A 14,449-nucleotide genomic window follows, 5' to 3' on the forward strand; every position below is an offset into this window, starting at 1 on the left:
GAAAAGAAATAGAGCTTGGAGGCAGAGGCTGATCTTGATTTTCCTAATTCTCTATTGCCTGAGAAGCCATCTACACAAATCAGGCCTTGGCTTTGTACTTCAGCAATGGAGATGAGGAAAGCACACATATCTAGTCAATCTCAGGTGTGCTGTTGCTTTGGTCATTTCAAACTCGATGTGACAGCAATTAACAGATTAGGACATGCTATAGGTAGTCAAAAGAGATACTCAGAATGCAGGGTTGTAAAAGAGTCTTATTTATTAGAAAGAATAACAAAGTACTTTTATACACATGTTATGTAACATATAAAGTCTGGGCTATTAGGCTCCAGGGTAATAGTGAATTTATTATAGAACCTAAAATACCAAGCTTAAATACTTAAGAATTCCTGCTTACAGCTAGAGTTTTTTTTTTTAAATTTAAGTTTAGTAGATAAAGGTCTATTGAAAAATACTGCAAAAATATGAAATTTCAATAGCATCAGTGACCATATGTATTGTAAAACTCTCTTTCTGAAGAAATAGTGAATTGACCTAGCCCAATAACAATACATTTTCTCCTAAAAAATGCAAGTGTATATAGCAATACTGTATACATATATGCAAACAGCAATATTCTTCCATCAAAAGTGAATAACCCTTAAAAATTATAATGTATACAGCAGACCACTCTATGCACAAAAAACTATATTTTGGAGTCAAAGAACAGTAAAGTACAACCAACTGTAGATCTTCTTTGTTAAAGGACCATGGGAAGAACATTAAAACACAAATAAACAAAGTTAGTTTATTTATTTGACAAATATTTTGAGCACATATCATGTGCCAGGTGTTGTGTTTGGCACTGACAATGCAATTGTGGACATGACAGGCATGTTCTCTGCTCTTGTGAAATCTATTGTCTAATGGAGGAAGCTGACAAATAGGCTATTACAATATAGCATGAGAAGTGCTAATAGGGAAAGTACTGAGTTCCACATGATGAGGAAGCAAACACATAGAGAGAAACTAAAACTAGATTTAAAGGAGTCAGAGTTTTCCTGGAGGACATGCTGTCCAAGTTGAGGACTTAAGAGTATGCAGATATAGGTCATTCTGGTGAGGTTAAAGAAAGAAGGGAAAGTATGTACAAAATTTGGGAAGTAAGAAAGCATGCCTCTTTCAAAACATAAACATTTCATGAAGGGCTTGTAAAATGTATGAAGGAATAAGACGTTTATCATAATGGTAACAAGTTGCCATTAAAAACATTTAGGCTACGGAGATTAGAGTTTTATTTTAGAAACATTACTGAAGGTAGGAAGACCAATCAGGATTCTAAGATAGCATTCCAGGTAAGATGCTGGTGGTAATGGATGAGGTTAGTGATGCTGGGAGAGCAGTAGGAAGGTAAAATAATTTTTTAGAAATAAAATAGAGAAGACTTGGTAATTTTTATATGTGGGGAGTGTAGGAGAAACAGGAGTTAAAGATGACAGGAACAAGTCCTATCTGAACATGGATAAGAGGAATATGTCATTTGCTGAGAAAAGAATCACAGGCAGAAAGGATTTGGAAGGATGCTGAGCTCCTCTTTTTTGGATAGGCTTAATTTGAAATATTATGGGATAACCAGGGGCAAATATTGGACAAGCAAATAAATGGATGAATTTTTTATTCTGTCCAGCACTCTGTTTCTGAATTGGAGATGCAGCTCAGAAACTGTTAGTATGTAAATGGCAACTGAAACCATGGTAGTGGTGACATTGTCCTAGGTGATGTGTGGAGAGATGAGAGAACAGGCTGTTGATCTGACCCCTAGGAACACCAAAAATTAAGTGTTAGGCATAGAAATAGGAATTATGAAAGGCCCCCATATCCACTAATAATTCTGAAGCCTTAATTTGTTTATTAGTTTATATTCTTCTTGGCTACTAGATGTACTAACAGGTATAAAAGTATTACTTGACTTTTCTTTTTCCTTTACCTTGTAAAGACATAAACCAATAATGACAGAATTTTAAGTAACCTGAAATAAACATTTATAAAATAATTTAAAATATAATCTACACACCAAATGTCCCTTGATTACTCAATGTCTAGTTCTATTTTGAATTTATATCACAACAGACCTTTACTTATACTGTGGTTTGTGCTTCAATAGTTCTGTAACTTATCTTTTTCTGATTGCCTGGAGAGTCTTTCATGGGTTTCCAGATCAGTGACAACCCAGATTTTTCTCTGATCAAAACATGATTAATAGAAACATGTTTCAGAAGATAACTATGGCCCCTAATCCTCACATGGGAAAGATCAAGATACAGTTTTGGATGAAAATGGAAACATGGCCTCTAGGGGTGACTAATCAGTGGTGTGTTGATGTATTTTTAACAACTGACTTCTCAGAAAACAAAAACAAAAACAAAAACAAACCTTGATTTATAGTGTTTGTCAATTTTTATGGTATAAATACTCCCACCACAGCCAATGTAAGCTACCAGCTTGATATCATTAAAGGCAGAAAAGAAAAAATGTACACAATTTGTTCCCATAAGCTAGTGCAAGCTGACTCCAGCACACACTTGGACTAAGAAAGATGTAACTGGTGAACAGATAAAAGAAAACACCTTGTATAAGACAGCAAGATATGAAAGGACTGAATTCTACAAAATATTCAGCTTTTACTTTAAAGAAAATTGATTACTCATGTGTATAGTCAGTTTATTTCTGGATTTTGACCTTTTCTTTGAATTGAGGGCTGACAGCATGGTGATGTATATATTAATAATCTAATGGCCTTAGCATTGTAACTTCTATTTCTTTATTCATAAGCAACAACAGTTTCTATAAATGGCTTATATTTGCCATTGAAATGACTGAGAATAATTTTCAATCTACTTTTTTTATACCATGAACCAAAGAAATTTTACCAATTTCATTTTAGGATATCAGTACAATCTACATTATAATATTTCACAAAAGAAAATATTTTATTTCCATCAAATAACTAGTTTTTTCCCATATCAAACCAATAACATATATAGAAAGAAGAGCAGCAAAATAGTTCTTATTTCTTTATATAATTTAATAATACCCTATTAACACCAGTGTGCAGATGCACAGTATTGACAGTATACTAAATAATATTTAGTATATTAAAACTTCCTTTTAAAATATTTTCAGCAGTAGGTACTGGTGGAACCATATTATTTATTATGTAGACAACATCTTTTTGTATTCCAAAGGGAAATTAAAATCCCTGGTAACATTAGAAAAAAATTACTTATTAATATTTTATGCAGATATACAAAATCTCCTAATAACTTCTATTGTACACAAATGAAAACACCTTTTCAAACAACTTGCACTTACACTGAGCTCATAAAGGTTACTATAAAAATACTGCAGACCCAATAAAAACACAATGAAATATACAAAGTCTTCTGTTTTTTAAAAGTCAATTTTAAAAGGCCTGTATTTATACAAACAAATGTACAATACATTTTAGTGCCCCTGACTGGTGTTTTTGTTTAGTATTGTCTGATTTTAGAAATGTAAGTTCAGTGTTTTTCATTATTTTCTGCTTCAGAATGGAAGACACTGAGAATTCACAGAATAATTTTAAAAACTGGATTGGGTAAAAACTTTATAAAGTAGAATATTAAACACTCTACATATAGTAGTTATTGACCTACCCAAGATAAAAATGCCCCAGAGTCCTATTTTCCTTTTTTAACTGGAATTCCTAGATGATTATGTTAACTACCTGTCCCTTGTTTAAATAGTCTTTGAGATGAAAGTATAAAGATTTTAGGTTCTCTAACAAAATCCAAAATATCATCAAAGCCATTTCCACTTCCAAAATGTATTTTTAAAAAATGCTTATTTAAATATCAAACCCTGCAGTGCTGAATTGAGACACACTAAACACATAGATAACCAATTACTGACTTGGCTTTAGCCTTCGAAGAATATTAGAATAGGCTGGTAATTTCCAATTTTAAGTACCTAATTTTATACTGTAACATGGTACTTTCTAATAAAGACATCAAGGAAAAACGAGCTGATTTTTTTTTCTTAGAACAATATAGTAAAATATAGAACAATTTTCTGGGGGAGAAAATCCATGCCAAGCTAGGAAATACATTGTTTTAAATCTTAAAATAATTGTTATAAAAGAACTATAAAATTATAAATAATTGAAAAAATGCACTTGAAAATGTCTCTTTAGGAAAAATATGCAACTTGTTATATACAAGAAAATATGCATTACCATAGGGTATTATCCAACTATAGGCCTGGTTTATGAAACATTTAAAAAAACTCACAAAAAGTAATTAGCACCAAAATTGTCTAAAACTTCAAATGATATACTGGAGAAATTCCAGGTCCAACTGTTGCATTATAAAAAACTTATATTCAAGCTGAGAACTTTCCCCAGGAACAATAAACATATTCTTTTCAGTCTTCAGAAAATATGCTAGCTTTATACATTTTCACCACAATATTCAGGTAGTGTATATACATACATTTAACTTGGTTTGGACCAAGCAGGGACAATAGAAATATAACTAATTCCTAAATAATATGGGATTATTTGATAGAGGTGGGGGTGGAACAATTTTCCAATTAAAATTTATGTTTAGCTTGTTTCCTCCTTTTTCCTCCAAGTATTTTATTGGAACTCTTTCTAATAACTATATTGCTTAATTTGAACTCAATATCCTATGATCATTGTTTGGTGGTGTTATTAAAATTCGGCATGGGGCTAGAGGTGTCTAAATGTGGGTACAGATCACAGTAGTGAAAAAAGAGTTTTGAATAAGCTAATTTCTACTCAAAATATATATTTAATTTTGTTATAATCAAGAGTTGAGTTTAGCTCTAAACAACATACTTATAGATTTAATTACAAAACAGCCAGCACACAACCGAAACAGGGCAAACCCTTTTGGCCTTCAAATGTATAACTTCATTGATTACATACATGGCTAACGAATGTCCACTAACAATTCATTCGGCCAAGTTTTACTGCTGCACATAAATAATGACAAGGCAAAGGACAGCAACTAGTCCAAGGGCTTGTAGGCCAAGGAACCACAGCATAAGCCAAAAGAAAATGACTATTACTGGTTCCACAATTCGTTCTCCAAAATACATCCTTGTGAAGCCCATGTTGAGGAGGCTTTTGTTCAATTCACCAAAAAGTGTTCCCATCTTTTTGTAGTCATCTCCAACAGAATCACCAGTGTGGTTTTGTGATTCTTCAATATCCTTAAAAAACAAAAAAGAAAGAAAAAACAAAACATGAACATAAAATGGGAACTATGTAAAGGACTTCAAGAATAACAACTATTTTACAGTTCTTCACCTCTCAAAACAGTAGGTATACATCTGATAATCATTCTATAAATCACATTAATTTAATACAATGATATGTTCTTTTTAACTGACACATAGAATACTATCTCTGTACCCACCTTTCAAGAATATAAAAGATACTAATTCATTGATTTCTATGGAATAAACACAAACTGAACCTGCAACTACCACAACACTGACTTACAAAACTAAGGAAACAGATGATTCATTTCCATTTATTTTTTAGTTTCCTGGAACTGCACAAAGATGATTGCTTAAATGAAAAACCATGTTTGTATCTCTTGTCAGTGACCATGCTTTCAGAGCAACCTTTTCAGCCACTCCCTGTTTTGTAAGGGAGGGCTTCTGATTACTTTGTCCTGTTAAACGTCTTTTTAGTCCTTTCCTTTGACATCAAGATTTTAATGAACTAAGACTCAGCTGACTGGAGCATATTTTGTTGTTACTATTAAGCAATCCTCGGCCATTATTGTTGTGATCTTTCAGGCTTAGTCTCAGCTAGGCAGACTTTGGGGTAAGCCCTTGCATAGCTTCATCTCCAAATGCTACAAGGTCCTAAATGCCTTTTATTAATCTCATTAGGAGAAACAACTAAGGTCAAAAGTCAGTGCCCCAGAAAATGTTCAGGTATACTCAATTATATGTATACGAATGCTATTCCTAGTATTTCCCAACTTTATTATGCTTAAGGCCATCATGTCAGTTATTAAGCACTGTCTCAGCTTCAAATCTACTTCTATGGTTTGCACATTGTCTCCTCAAAGCTTCATGTTTGAGAACATGGTCTTCAGTTTTAAGTTAGAGCCCAGTGGGAGGTCATTATGTCAACAAGGGGCATGCCCTCAAAAGGGATTAAGGTATTTCTTTTGGGATCCCAGTTAGTTCTGACAATAGGACAGTTATAAAAGCCTGAGTCTGTCCCCATGCAGGTTTCTCTGGCTTCCTGCTTCCCCTTAATTTCTTCTTCCAGAACGTGCTCCAAAGTGAAGCAATCCACCTTGAGTTGATGTAGTCAAGGGGGAGCCCTCATCAGAGCCTGCACCATGCCATGTAGCATCCAGAACTGTGAGCAAATTTCTTTTCTTTAAAAACTTACTGTGTCTTAGGCATTTTCTTATAGTAATGAAAAACTGATTAATATACCGACTCTTTGGGATTTTGCAAAAATTTCTGGTTCTCTGGTTCTCCACCAATACAGGAACTAAAGCAACACTGCATAGGTGATGAAGGAAAAAAGTATTTGCTCTTTTGTTGGCTTTGGATGGATTTCTTAATCCTGTTAGTCTCTCTAGTGACAGTTCTTCACTCTGGCAGTGATAAATCCTTCCAGTAGCAGTAACTGATTGCAATTTGGAAGTCTCTCAGTACTTATAGAATCTGTATCAATGTGCATTCTTTAGATATCAGTTCCAACTCATGGTTACCTCTTCCTCAGGTATTTGGTTCCCACGTCTATGCTGTTCCTTTTCTGAAATCATAGACACTGTTACCTAGTAAGCAATGACCCGTTTTCAGAAGTTTGTGTTTCAGTTGCATGGAGGGAGGGCTTTCCTCAGTCTCCTCAGTTTTAGAAATTTTATCTCTTTTCTTCACTGCCCCAGTCCTAGGAGTGGTGGCTGCTTCTGGCTGCTGCTGCTGTCACTATGACATCTTGGTGCAGTGGTTTTTAAACTTGTTAAAGCACAGATTGCTGGGCGCATTACCAAGGTTTCTAATTCAGTAAGTCAGCGGGGTGAGGCTTGGAGTCTAAAAATTTGCCCTTCAAAGAAATTTCCAGGTGATGTTTATGATGCTGGTATGGTGACCACCCTTTGAAAATCACTACCTTAGTGTTTTATTTCTGGCTTTTCTTTTCTTGAACACCTATTTAAAAATTATTTATTATCTTTGTTAAAATAATGGTATGCTTTCAATCTCCTCACTAGACTGTAGTGCAATCATAAAAGAAAAACCATGTCATGTAGCTGATGTAATTATAACATTAAAGCTAAGTTTTTTAGGAGGCATGACTCAAATAATTATTGAACCCTGCTCATATTATTCACAGTAGATGTAAGATGGAGAATTACTCATATTTTAAAAAACCTGTAGACACAGGGTTTCACATAAAAACAAGGAAGGTTTCACATAAATATGCTGTGCAGGCCAAAGGAAAGTAAAGCTAATTATTAAAACAAGTGGGTGTCTTAGGTATTTCCTTAGGAAATGAAAAACTGACTAATATATCTTCCCTTCGGAATTCTGCAAAATTTTCTGGTTCCCTGTTAGGCTCTGCCAACAGAGGAACCAAAGCAACACTGCATAGGTGGAAAAGGAAGAAGGGATTTCTTGCGACAACTCTGGCTGTTGCAGCCTGCTTCTTCTTTTTTTTAATTATAAAACTTCTAGCATACATGAAATTAGAGAAAATAGCACAATGAATTCCTACATACCTATCCACCAGATTTAATAACTCCTAAAGTTCTGCCACCTTACTGTACCATTTCTTAACTTGGACAAGGAGCTGCCACAAAGTGCTAATAAATTTGAGGAAGTCGTAAGGCGTTCTTCACACCTGAATCAAACTTACATTCCTTTATCTGGATCATTTTAGTCTTCTACCCATAAATAACTAAAAATATATATATTTTTTCATTTTAAATAGGAGGGCTTGCTGAACACATGCCTGTAATCCCAGCTGCTCAGAAGGCTGAGGTAGAAGTTTAAAGCCAGCTTCAGCAACTTACCTTGGCCTTGTCTCAAAAAAAAAACAAGAAGGGCTGGGGATGTGGCTCAGTGGTTAAGCACCCTGGGTTTAATCCCTAGCGCGCGCACACACACACACACACAAAAGGTCTTTACAATGTCTTATTTTCTATTCTGTATTACAGTTTAAAAATACATCTTTAAGGGAAGAGAGAATGGAATTTTTTTTTGTTAGAAATAGTCTGACAAAGTGATTTTCAATATGACTTAAGAAGTGGACTTTTTCCACATACTAGTAAGTTTTTTAAAATGTAAAATACCACAGGGGATTGATTTTAATTTTCATCAGAAAGGGCATGTGAAAAACAATGTGCTACAAAATTATCCAGGGAGTTTAAAGCCAGGCTGCAAAACTTAATTTAGCTGAGTGATCTTCTCCTGATTTCCTGTGTCTCAGTTTTCTAATCCATAAAATGGATTTATATGATTCTTTTTTGATTCTTATAATTTTCTTTAAAGTTATGATTTATATGTTCATCTCTCCTTTTTAAAATTTTTTTAGTTTTATGTTTTAGTTGTTGATAGACCTTTATTTATATGTGGTGCCGAGAATCAAACCCAGTGCCTCACACATGCCAGGCAACTGTGCTACCACTGAGCCATAGCCCCAGCCCTCCATCTCTCCTTTTTTAAAAACTTGATTTATACATTATTTTTTACTTTGCCCATTAAGCTATGATTGGGCTAATTTTTGTTTCCCATCAACCTGTACTTTTATGTGCTTCATAATAATACACTACAGCAAGACTATTTGTTCTAACTGATATTAAGCCTTTCTTTTCTTTAGGGTAGAATCTTAAGTCTTTAGCTTATAATTCTAATCCCTCATCTCTCTCTACTCCTCAAGTATTTAGCATTATTGATATTATTTCTGGCTTCTTTTTACTCACTTTTTAATTAAAGTTATTTTTTATAACTCTTGATTTCTTATAATCTATATGCACATTGTACTTTGGTTTTTTTTTTTTTTTTTTTTTTTTTTTGGTTGTCACTGAAGCTCTTTAAGACTTTTTTTTCAGTAGTTTTGTGGTTTTAGTACAAAGAAAGTACCCTAATGTGATACGACAAGTATTCTCTGAAGATTTATTTTAAACTCTTCGTAAAATGAATTAAGTGTACAAATCCTCGTGCATTTTCCAGGGGAGGAAGTAGGTGTTACAACACTTAAATCAAAGTAGGGGATGAGTTAACCGCTAGAGGCCAGGTGAGGAAACAGCTCTTCTCAAAACACTTGGTGGTGCACCTTAGATACAGCATTAATCAGAGTATTAATTTCCAGGATATTTAAAGAACTCAAAAAACTTAACACCAAAAACAAACAAACAAACAAACAACCCAATTAATAAATGGGCAAAGGAACTGAATAGACACTTCACAGAAGAAATATGATCAGGTAACAATTGTATGACAAATGTTCAACATCTCTAGCAATTAGAGAAATGCAAATTAAAACTACACAGAGATTTCATCTCAGTCCAGTCAGAATGGAAATTATCAAGAACAAATGTTGGCAAGGATGTGGGGAAAAGGGTAAATTCACATTTCTGGTGGGACTGCAAATTGGTACAAGCACTCTGGAAGTAGTATGGAGATTACTTAGAAAACTTGGGATCAAACCTCCATTTGACCCAGTTATTCCACTCCTTGTGCTATACCCAAATTACTTACAATCAGCATTCTATAGTAATGCAGCCACACCAATGTTTACAGCAGCTCAATTTACAACAGTCAACTATGGAACCATCCTAGGTGCCCTTCAACAGATGAATGGATAAAGGAAGTGTGATACATCCCCCCCCCAACCACGCACAGTGGAATATTACTCAGCCATAAAGAAGAATGAAATTATAGCATTTGCTGGTAAATAAATGCAACTGGAGAATATCATGCTAAGTAAAATAAGTCAGTCCCCAAAAACCAAAGGCTGAAGGTTTTTTTTTTTTCCCCTGATATATGGATGCTAACCCATAACATAGGAGGGTAGAGAGGGGAAGTACAGAACTTCATTAGATTAGACAAAGGGGAATGAAGGGAAAAGAGGGGTGACAGAAACAGGAAAGGTACTGGAATGAATCTGACTTAACTTTCCTATGTACACATATGAATATACTACATGAATTTCCACACCATGTACAACCACAAGACAGTCCTAATTAAAATAAGATGTGTTCCATGCTTGTACAAAAATGTCAAGATATACTTAACTCTCATGTATAACTAAAAAGAACAAATAAAAAAAGAATATAAAAACATTTGGTGGGATTAAGACTAGAAGAAGAAGACCCAGTAAGGACAAATTTAGGCAAGCTCTGACTATTATAGCTGCTTCTTTTATTATTATTATTATTATTATTATTATTATTATTATTATTATAAAGATCTTCAAGTGCACACAAATTTAGAGAAAAATAGTACAATGTACTCCTATATACCTATCAACCAGATTAAATAATTACTTAAATTTTGTCACTTTACTGTAGCACTTCTTAATTTGGACAATCTAATGGAGAAGAGTAAAATTAGAATTTGGAAGAGTAAAATCAGAATGCCTAAAAGTAATGAATCTTCACAAGTTCTGTAGAAACATCAAAAGATCCAGCAATAATTCTGAACAGGTGGTTTGATTTAAAGATGACACTAGAAAACATGGGAAAGAAAATGGGAAATATTCTTAAATCTATGAGACTATAGTCAATCTCATTACTATTTTTTATTAATATTATTTTATTAGTATTTTTTATACCAAACTATCCCTTCAAACATCACAGTTTTACAGTGTACAAACAGCGTGTGCTGTTTGTTTAACAATAAATGTTTAACAATAGGCTTTGATGGGAGAGGAAGGAGGTTTTTAAAATTTGCCAATTCTACAGTGTTTTCCAATTCATGTGTTAGGACTCCCACTGTGGCCAATTTCAAGTTACTAACAGGTAATTTACAAAGTTCCTGAAAAATTAACAATTGGTTCTTATAGTTTCTTAGCATCTAGTGCCAGCATTCCACTGTAGAAATGATAGTTGAGATAAAGACCTGCATGGTTATGATCACTGAATTTGATCCTCCCTTATTTCCATCAGTTGGTGTATTTTTACGTTTTTTTAAGACGTTTATAAAAATGACAAATTGGTATAGTTTGGTAGAATAACTGAATACAAAGATACAGAAATCAGGAAAATTGTGTTAGGAAATTATCACTTGAGTAGTGGATATGGTTAGACAGAATGAAATGCCTGTAGTGACATAAAACTACTCCAACAAGTAACAACATTTTGCTTTTACTGGTCTGTCTCATGCAGATATGGAAAGAGAATATAATACAGTAATTTTTAGAAGTTCCTGTTTACAATGACATACTGCCTGGATGATGAGTAAGAAAGAGGTGCTGTTTCAGTGGATTCCCTCCCTCTTTACAAGTTCCACATTCTGCTCATCACTATCTTTTTTTTTAATTAACCTTTTAAATATCCCTAAAATGTACAGATTATTCAATCTATTGCTATCATCCTGAAACAATCTACTACCATCTTTCCCCTTGACTATTTCAATAGTTCCTATCCCTGCCCTAGCACACATCCATTAGTTCCCTTATAATATGTAAACTGCACTGCAGCCAGAGTGATCCTGTCAAACTGCAAATCCAACGTGAACCTCCAGCCTGCTTTTAAGATAAGGCTAAAAATCTTTAACATGATCTATGAGGTCTTGCTTAGTCTGGCTTTTATCTGACTCTATGGCCTCATTCGGTCATCAGTCTCTCTCTGTCTTTCTGTTTCAGTCTTACGATCCTTTTTTGAGCTTTTTGGGTAGTTCATGCTGTTGCCTGCTATGGGGATTTGCACAAGCTGTTTTCTCTGCCTAAGACACTCTTTCCTTTCTTCTTCGCTTAATTAAGGAAAGTTTTCTTTCATTCTCAGTTTAAGCCTTACCTCCATCTCATAGCAGCATATAATGCTCTTTCAATGAATTATCATTTAATGCAAATGTGATTATTTCTTTAATGTTTTCTAATTGTATTACAAGCTCCATGGGGTGGGGCAATATCTATTTTTGCTGACTTCTGATTTCCTTAATACCAGTAAAGTATTACGAATTTAGTGGTTTAAAGCTACCCAAATGTATTATTTTATAGTTCTGTTCATGTCAGCAGAATTTAGTTTCTTACTGTAGGCTCTAGGAAAGAACCTATTTATCTAACTTTTCCAACTGCTAGAGGCTACCTGTCTTCCTTGGCTCCTAGACAACTTCCTCCAAATTTAAAGCCAGCAATGCTGCATCTGACTCTTCTTTTGCAACTTACATTTCCCTGTGACTACAGCAGAGAAAGGTTTGGCCCATGTGGATAATTCAAGATACTTTCCCTATTTCAAGGTCCTTCACCTTAATCACACAAGTAAAAGACCTCTTGCCAAGTTATCATATTCACAGGTTCAGAGGATTTGATTTTGGACATCTTTGGGAGACAATTATTCTGCCTACCTTAGTATTTAATTGTAAAATTATTTATTATTATTATTATTATTATTTACTGTCTCTAGTTTTGAATTTATTAAGGTCAATAAAGGCCTTAATTATGTGTTATATATTTTAACATACGTACTTAGTACACTCTACACAGCCTAGTGTAGGATTATAATAATTATTTGCTGAATGGAAAACAGAAATATTCCATAATAATAACTTTAAGCAATAATAAAGCCCAAACTTAAATGTAACATCAATATTCATTTTACTTTCCCATGAGCCAGTTGTAAATTTTTTCAAGTATTTATAAATTCTAGACCAAATTACAAGATATAAGAGCAGTGAGCTAAAATGTACGTGCTCAGCTTCATTCCTACACCATTGCACCTTAAGAGCAGAGACTAATAGAAACAGATGGAATTTTGGGTCCCTTAATCTTTCTCAGATGTTTGTAATTGAGTAATAGTAGTAGTGGTAGTATAATTAATGGTATAGTTGAAATGCAAACACTGAGTGCCTACTATGTACCAGGTATAGCACTTTACATGCATTATCTTGTTTGATCATCCCAAGGCATTATTATTTCTATTTATAGATGAGAAAACTGTGAAGTTTCAAAGGAGTAAAAGGTGTGGACATTGACTTATACTAACTGAAGGATCTGTAATATGAATCCAGATATTCTTACTCTAGGACCACACCATGAATTCCCATACTGTACTTCCTCCAGTATTATTATATTATTAATAGGTAATACCTATCTAATGCTGTTCAATTTTCAGATAAATTTTACGTATTTCATTTCTGAAAAAAGAAAAGCTATGGTAACATATTCTCTCTTTTTTTACATTTTGATTTCATACAGAATGAGTACATTTAATACAGCAAACTGAACACCAGTATCATTTTTGCTTTATATTTTTATTCACAGTTTAAAGTAAGTTTATCAAACAAAAAATTGCTCCAATTTTTATTTTGCTCTTGTATAAAAATTTAAATAAGGTAAGCTATTTGTAGCAGATAAGTGCATTTTCATAGTGTGTAGATATTTAGAAGAATTTAGATTTGAATGTCAAAAAAAAAAAAAAGACTCCAAGAAAGAGAAGATATGCTTGGCACAACTGCAATAACACACACACACACACACACACACACACACACATAACGTTTCAAACATAAAATAGTACCCTAGAACTGAAATGCAGATGGAGCTTTCTTCTCCTGTTCCAACATTAATTACTTTGTGTCTCTGCCAAATTTTATTTTTTGTGAGACCCCAGTGAAGAACATTTGTCAACTGAATAGTTTCCTTCATGGTTATACAGAGTACTAACTATGACATGCACACTGAAAAGTATTCTCACAAAAAGAGTGATATTATTCTGTATGACCAATGTGATTCTGCAACCTGTACAATCAGAAAAATGAGAAATTATACCCCATTTGATTCAAATGTATGAATTGTCAAGATCATTGTACTGTCATGTGGAGCTAATAAAAAAAGAGTGATATTATTCTTTTTGTTGTTCATTATTGAAAACAAGACATAAAAATAAAAGGGTATTCTAACTGATTAGGAATCTTTCTTAATAGGCATTCAAAAATTAAAGATGAAAAATTAAAGGTGAACTCTTAAGTAATCATGGGATTTTAGAGAAGAATCCTTAGAGACAATTAAATCAAAGTCTTGTTTGAGAACCATGAAATAAAGATTAAGTTACACAGCCCATTAACAAAAAACCACCTGCATTGGAAGCAGACAGGACAGAATGAAATCCTTTAGTTATCAGCTATGTGTTACACAGGGCAAATATAAATAACCACTGATCCTCAGATTCCTCATTTATAAAAGGAATATAATAATATCTGCCTCATAGAGTTA

General features: G+C 33.6%; 1 protein-coding gene across 1 annotated transcript in view; it reads right to left on the reverse strand.

The window, feature by feature from the left end:
* Positions 1-236: 236 nt before the first annotated feature.
* Fam241a (family with sequence similarity 241 member A) overlaps positions 237-14,449 on the reverse strand; it is a 37,158-nt gene continuing 22,945 nt past the window's right edge. Inside the window, exon 2 of the mRNA XM_027935538.2 lies at positions 237-5,253. Coding sequence (XP_027791339.1) covers positions 5,008-5,253 — 246 coding nt within the window. The 3' untranslated portion in view covers positions 237-5,007. The remainder of the gene's footprint in view (positions 5,254-14,449) is intronic.

This window comes from Marmota flaviventris, chromosome 7, assembly GCF_047511675.1.
Source record: "Marmota flaviventris isolate mMarFla1 chromosome 7, mMarFla1.hap1, whole genome shotgun sequence".
Classification (NCBI taxonomy): domain Eukaryota; kingdom Metazoa; phylum Chordata; class Mammalia; order Rodentia; family Sciuridae; genus Marmota; species Marmota flaviventris.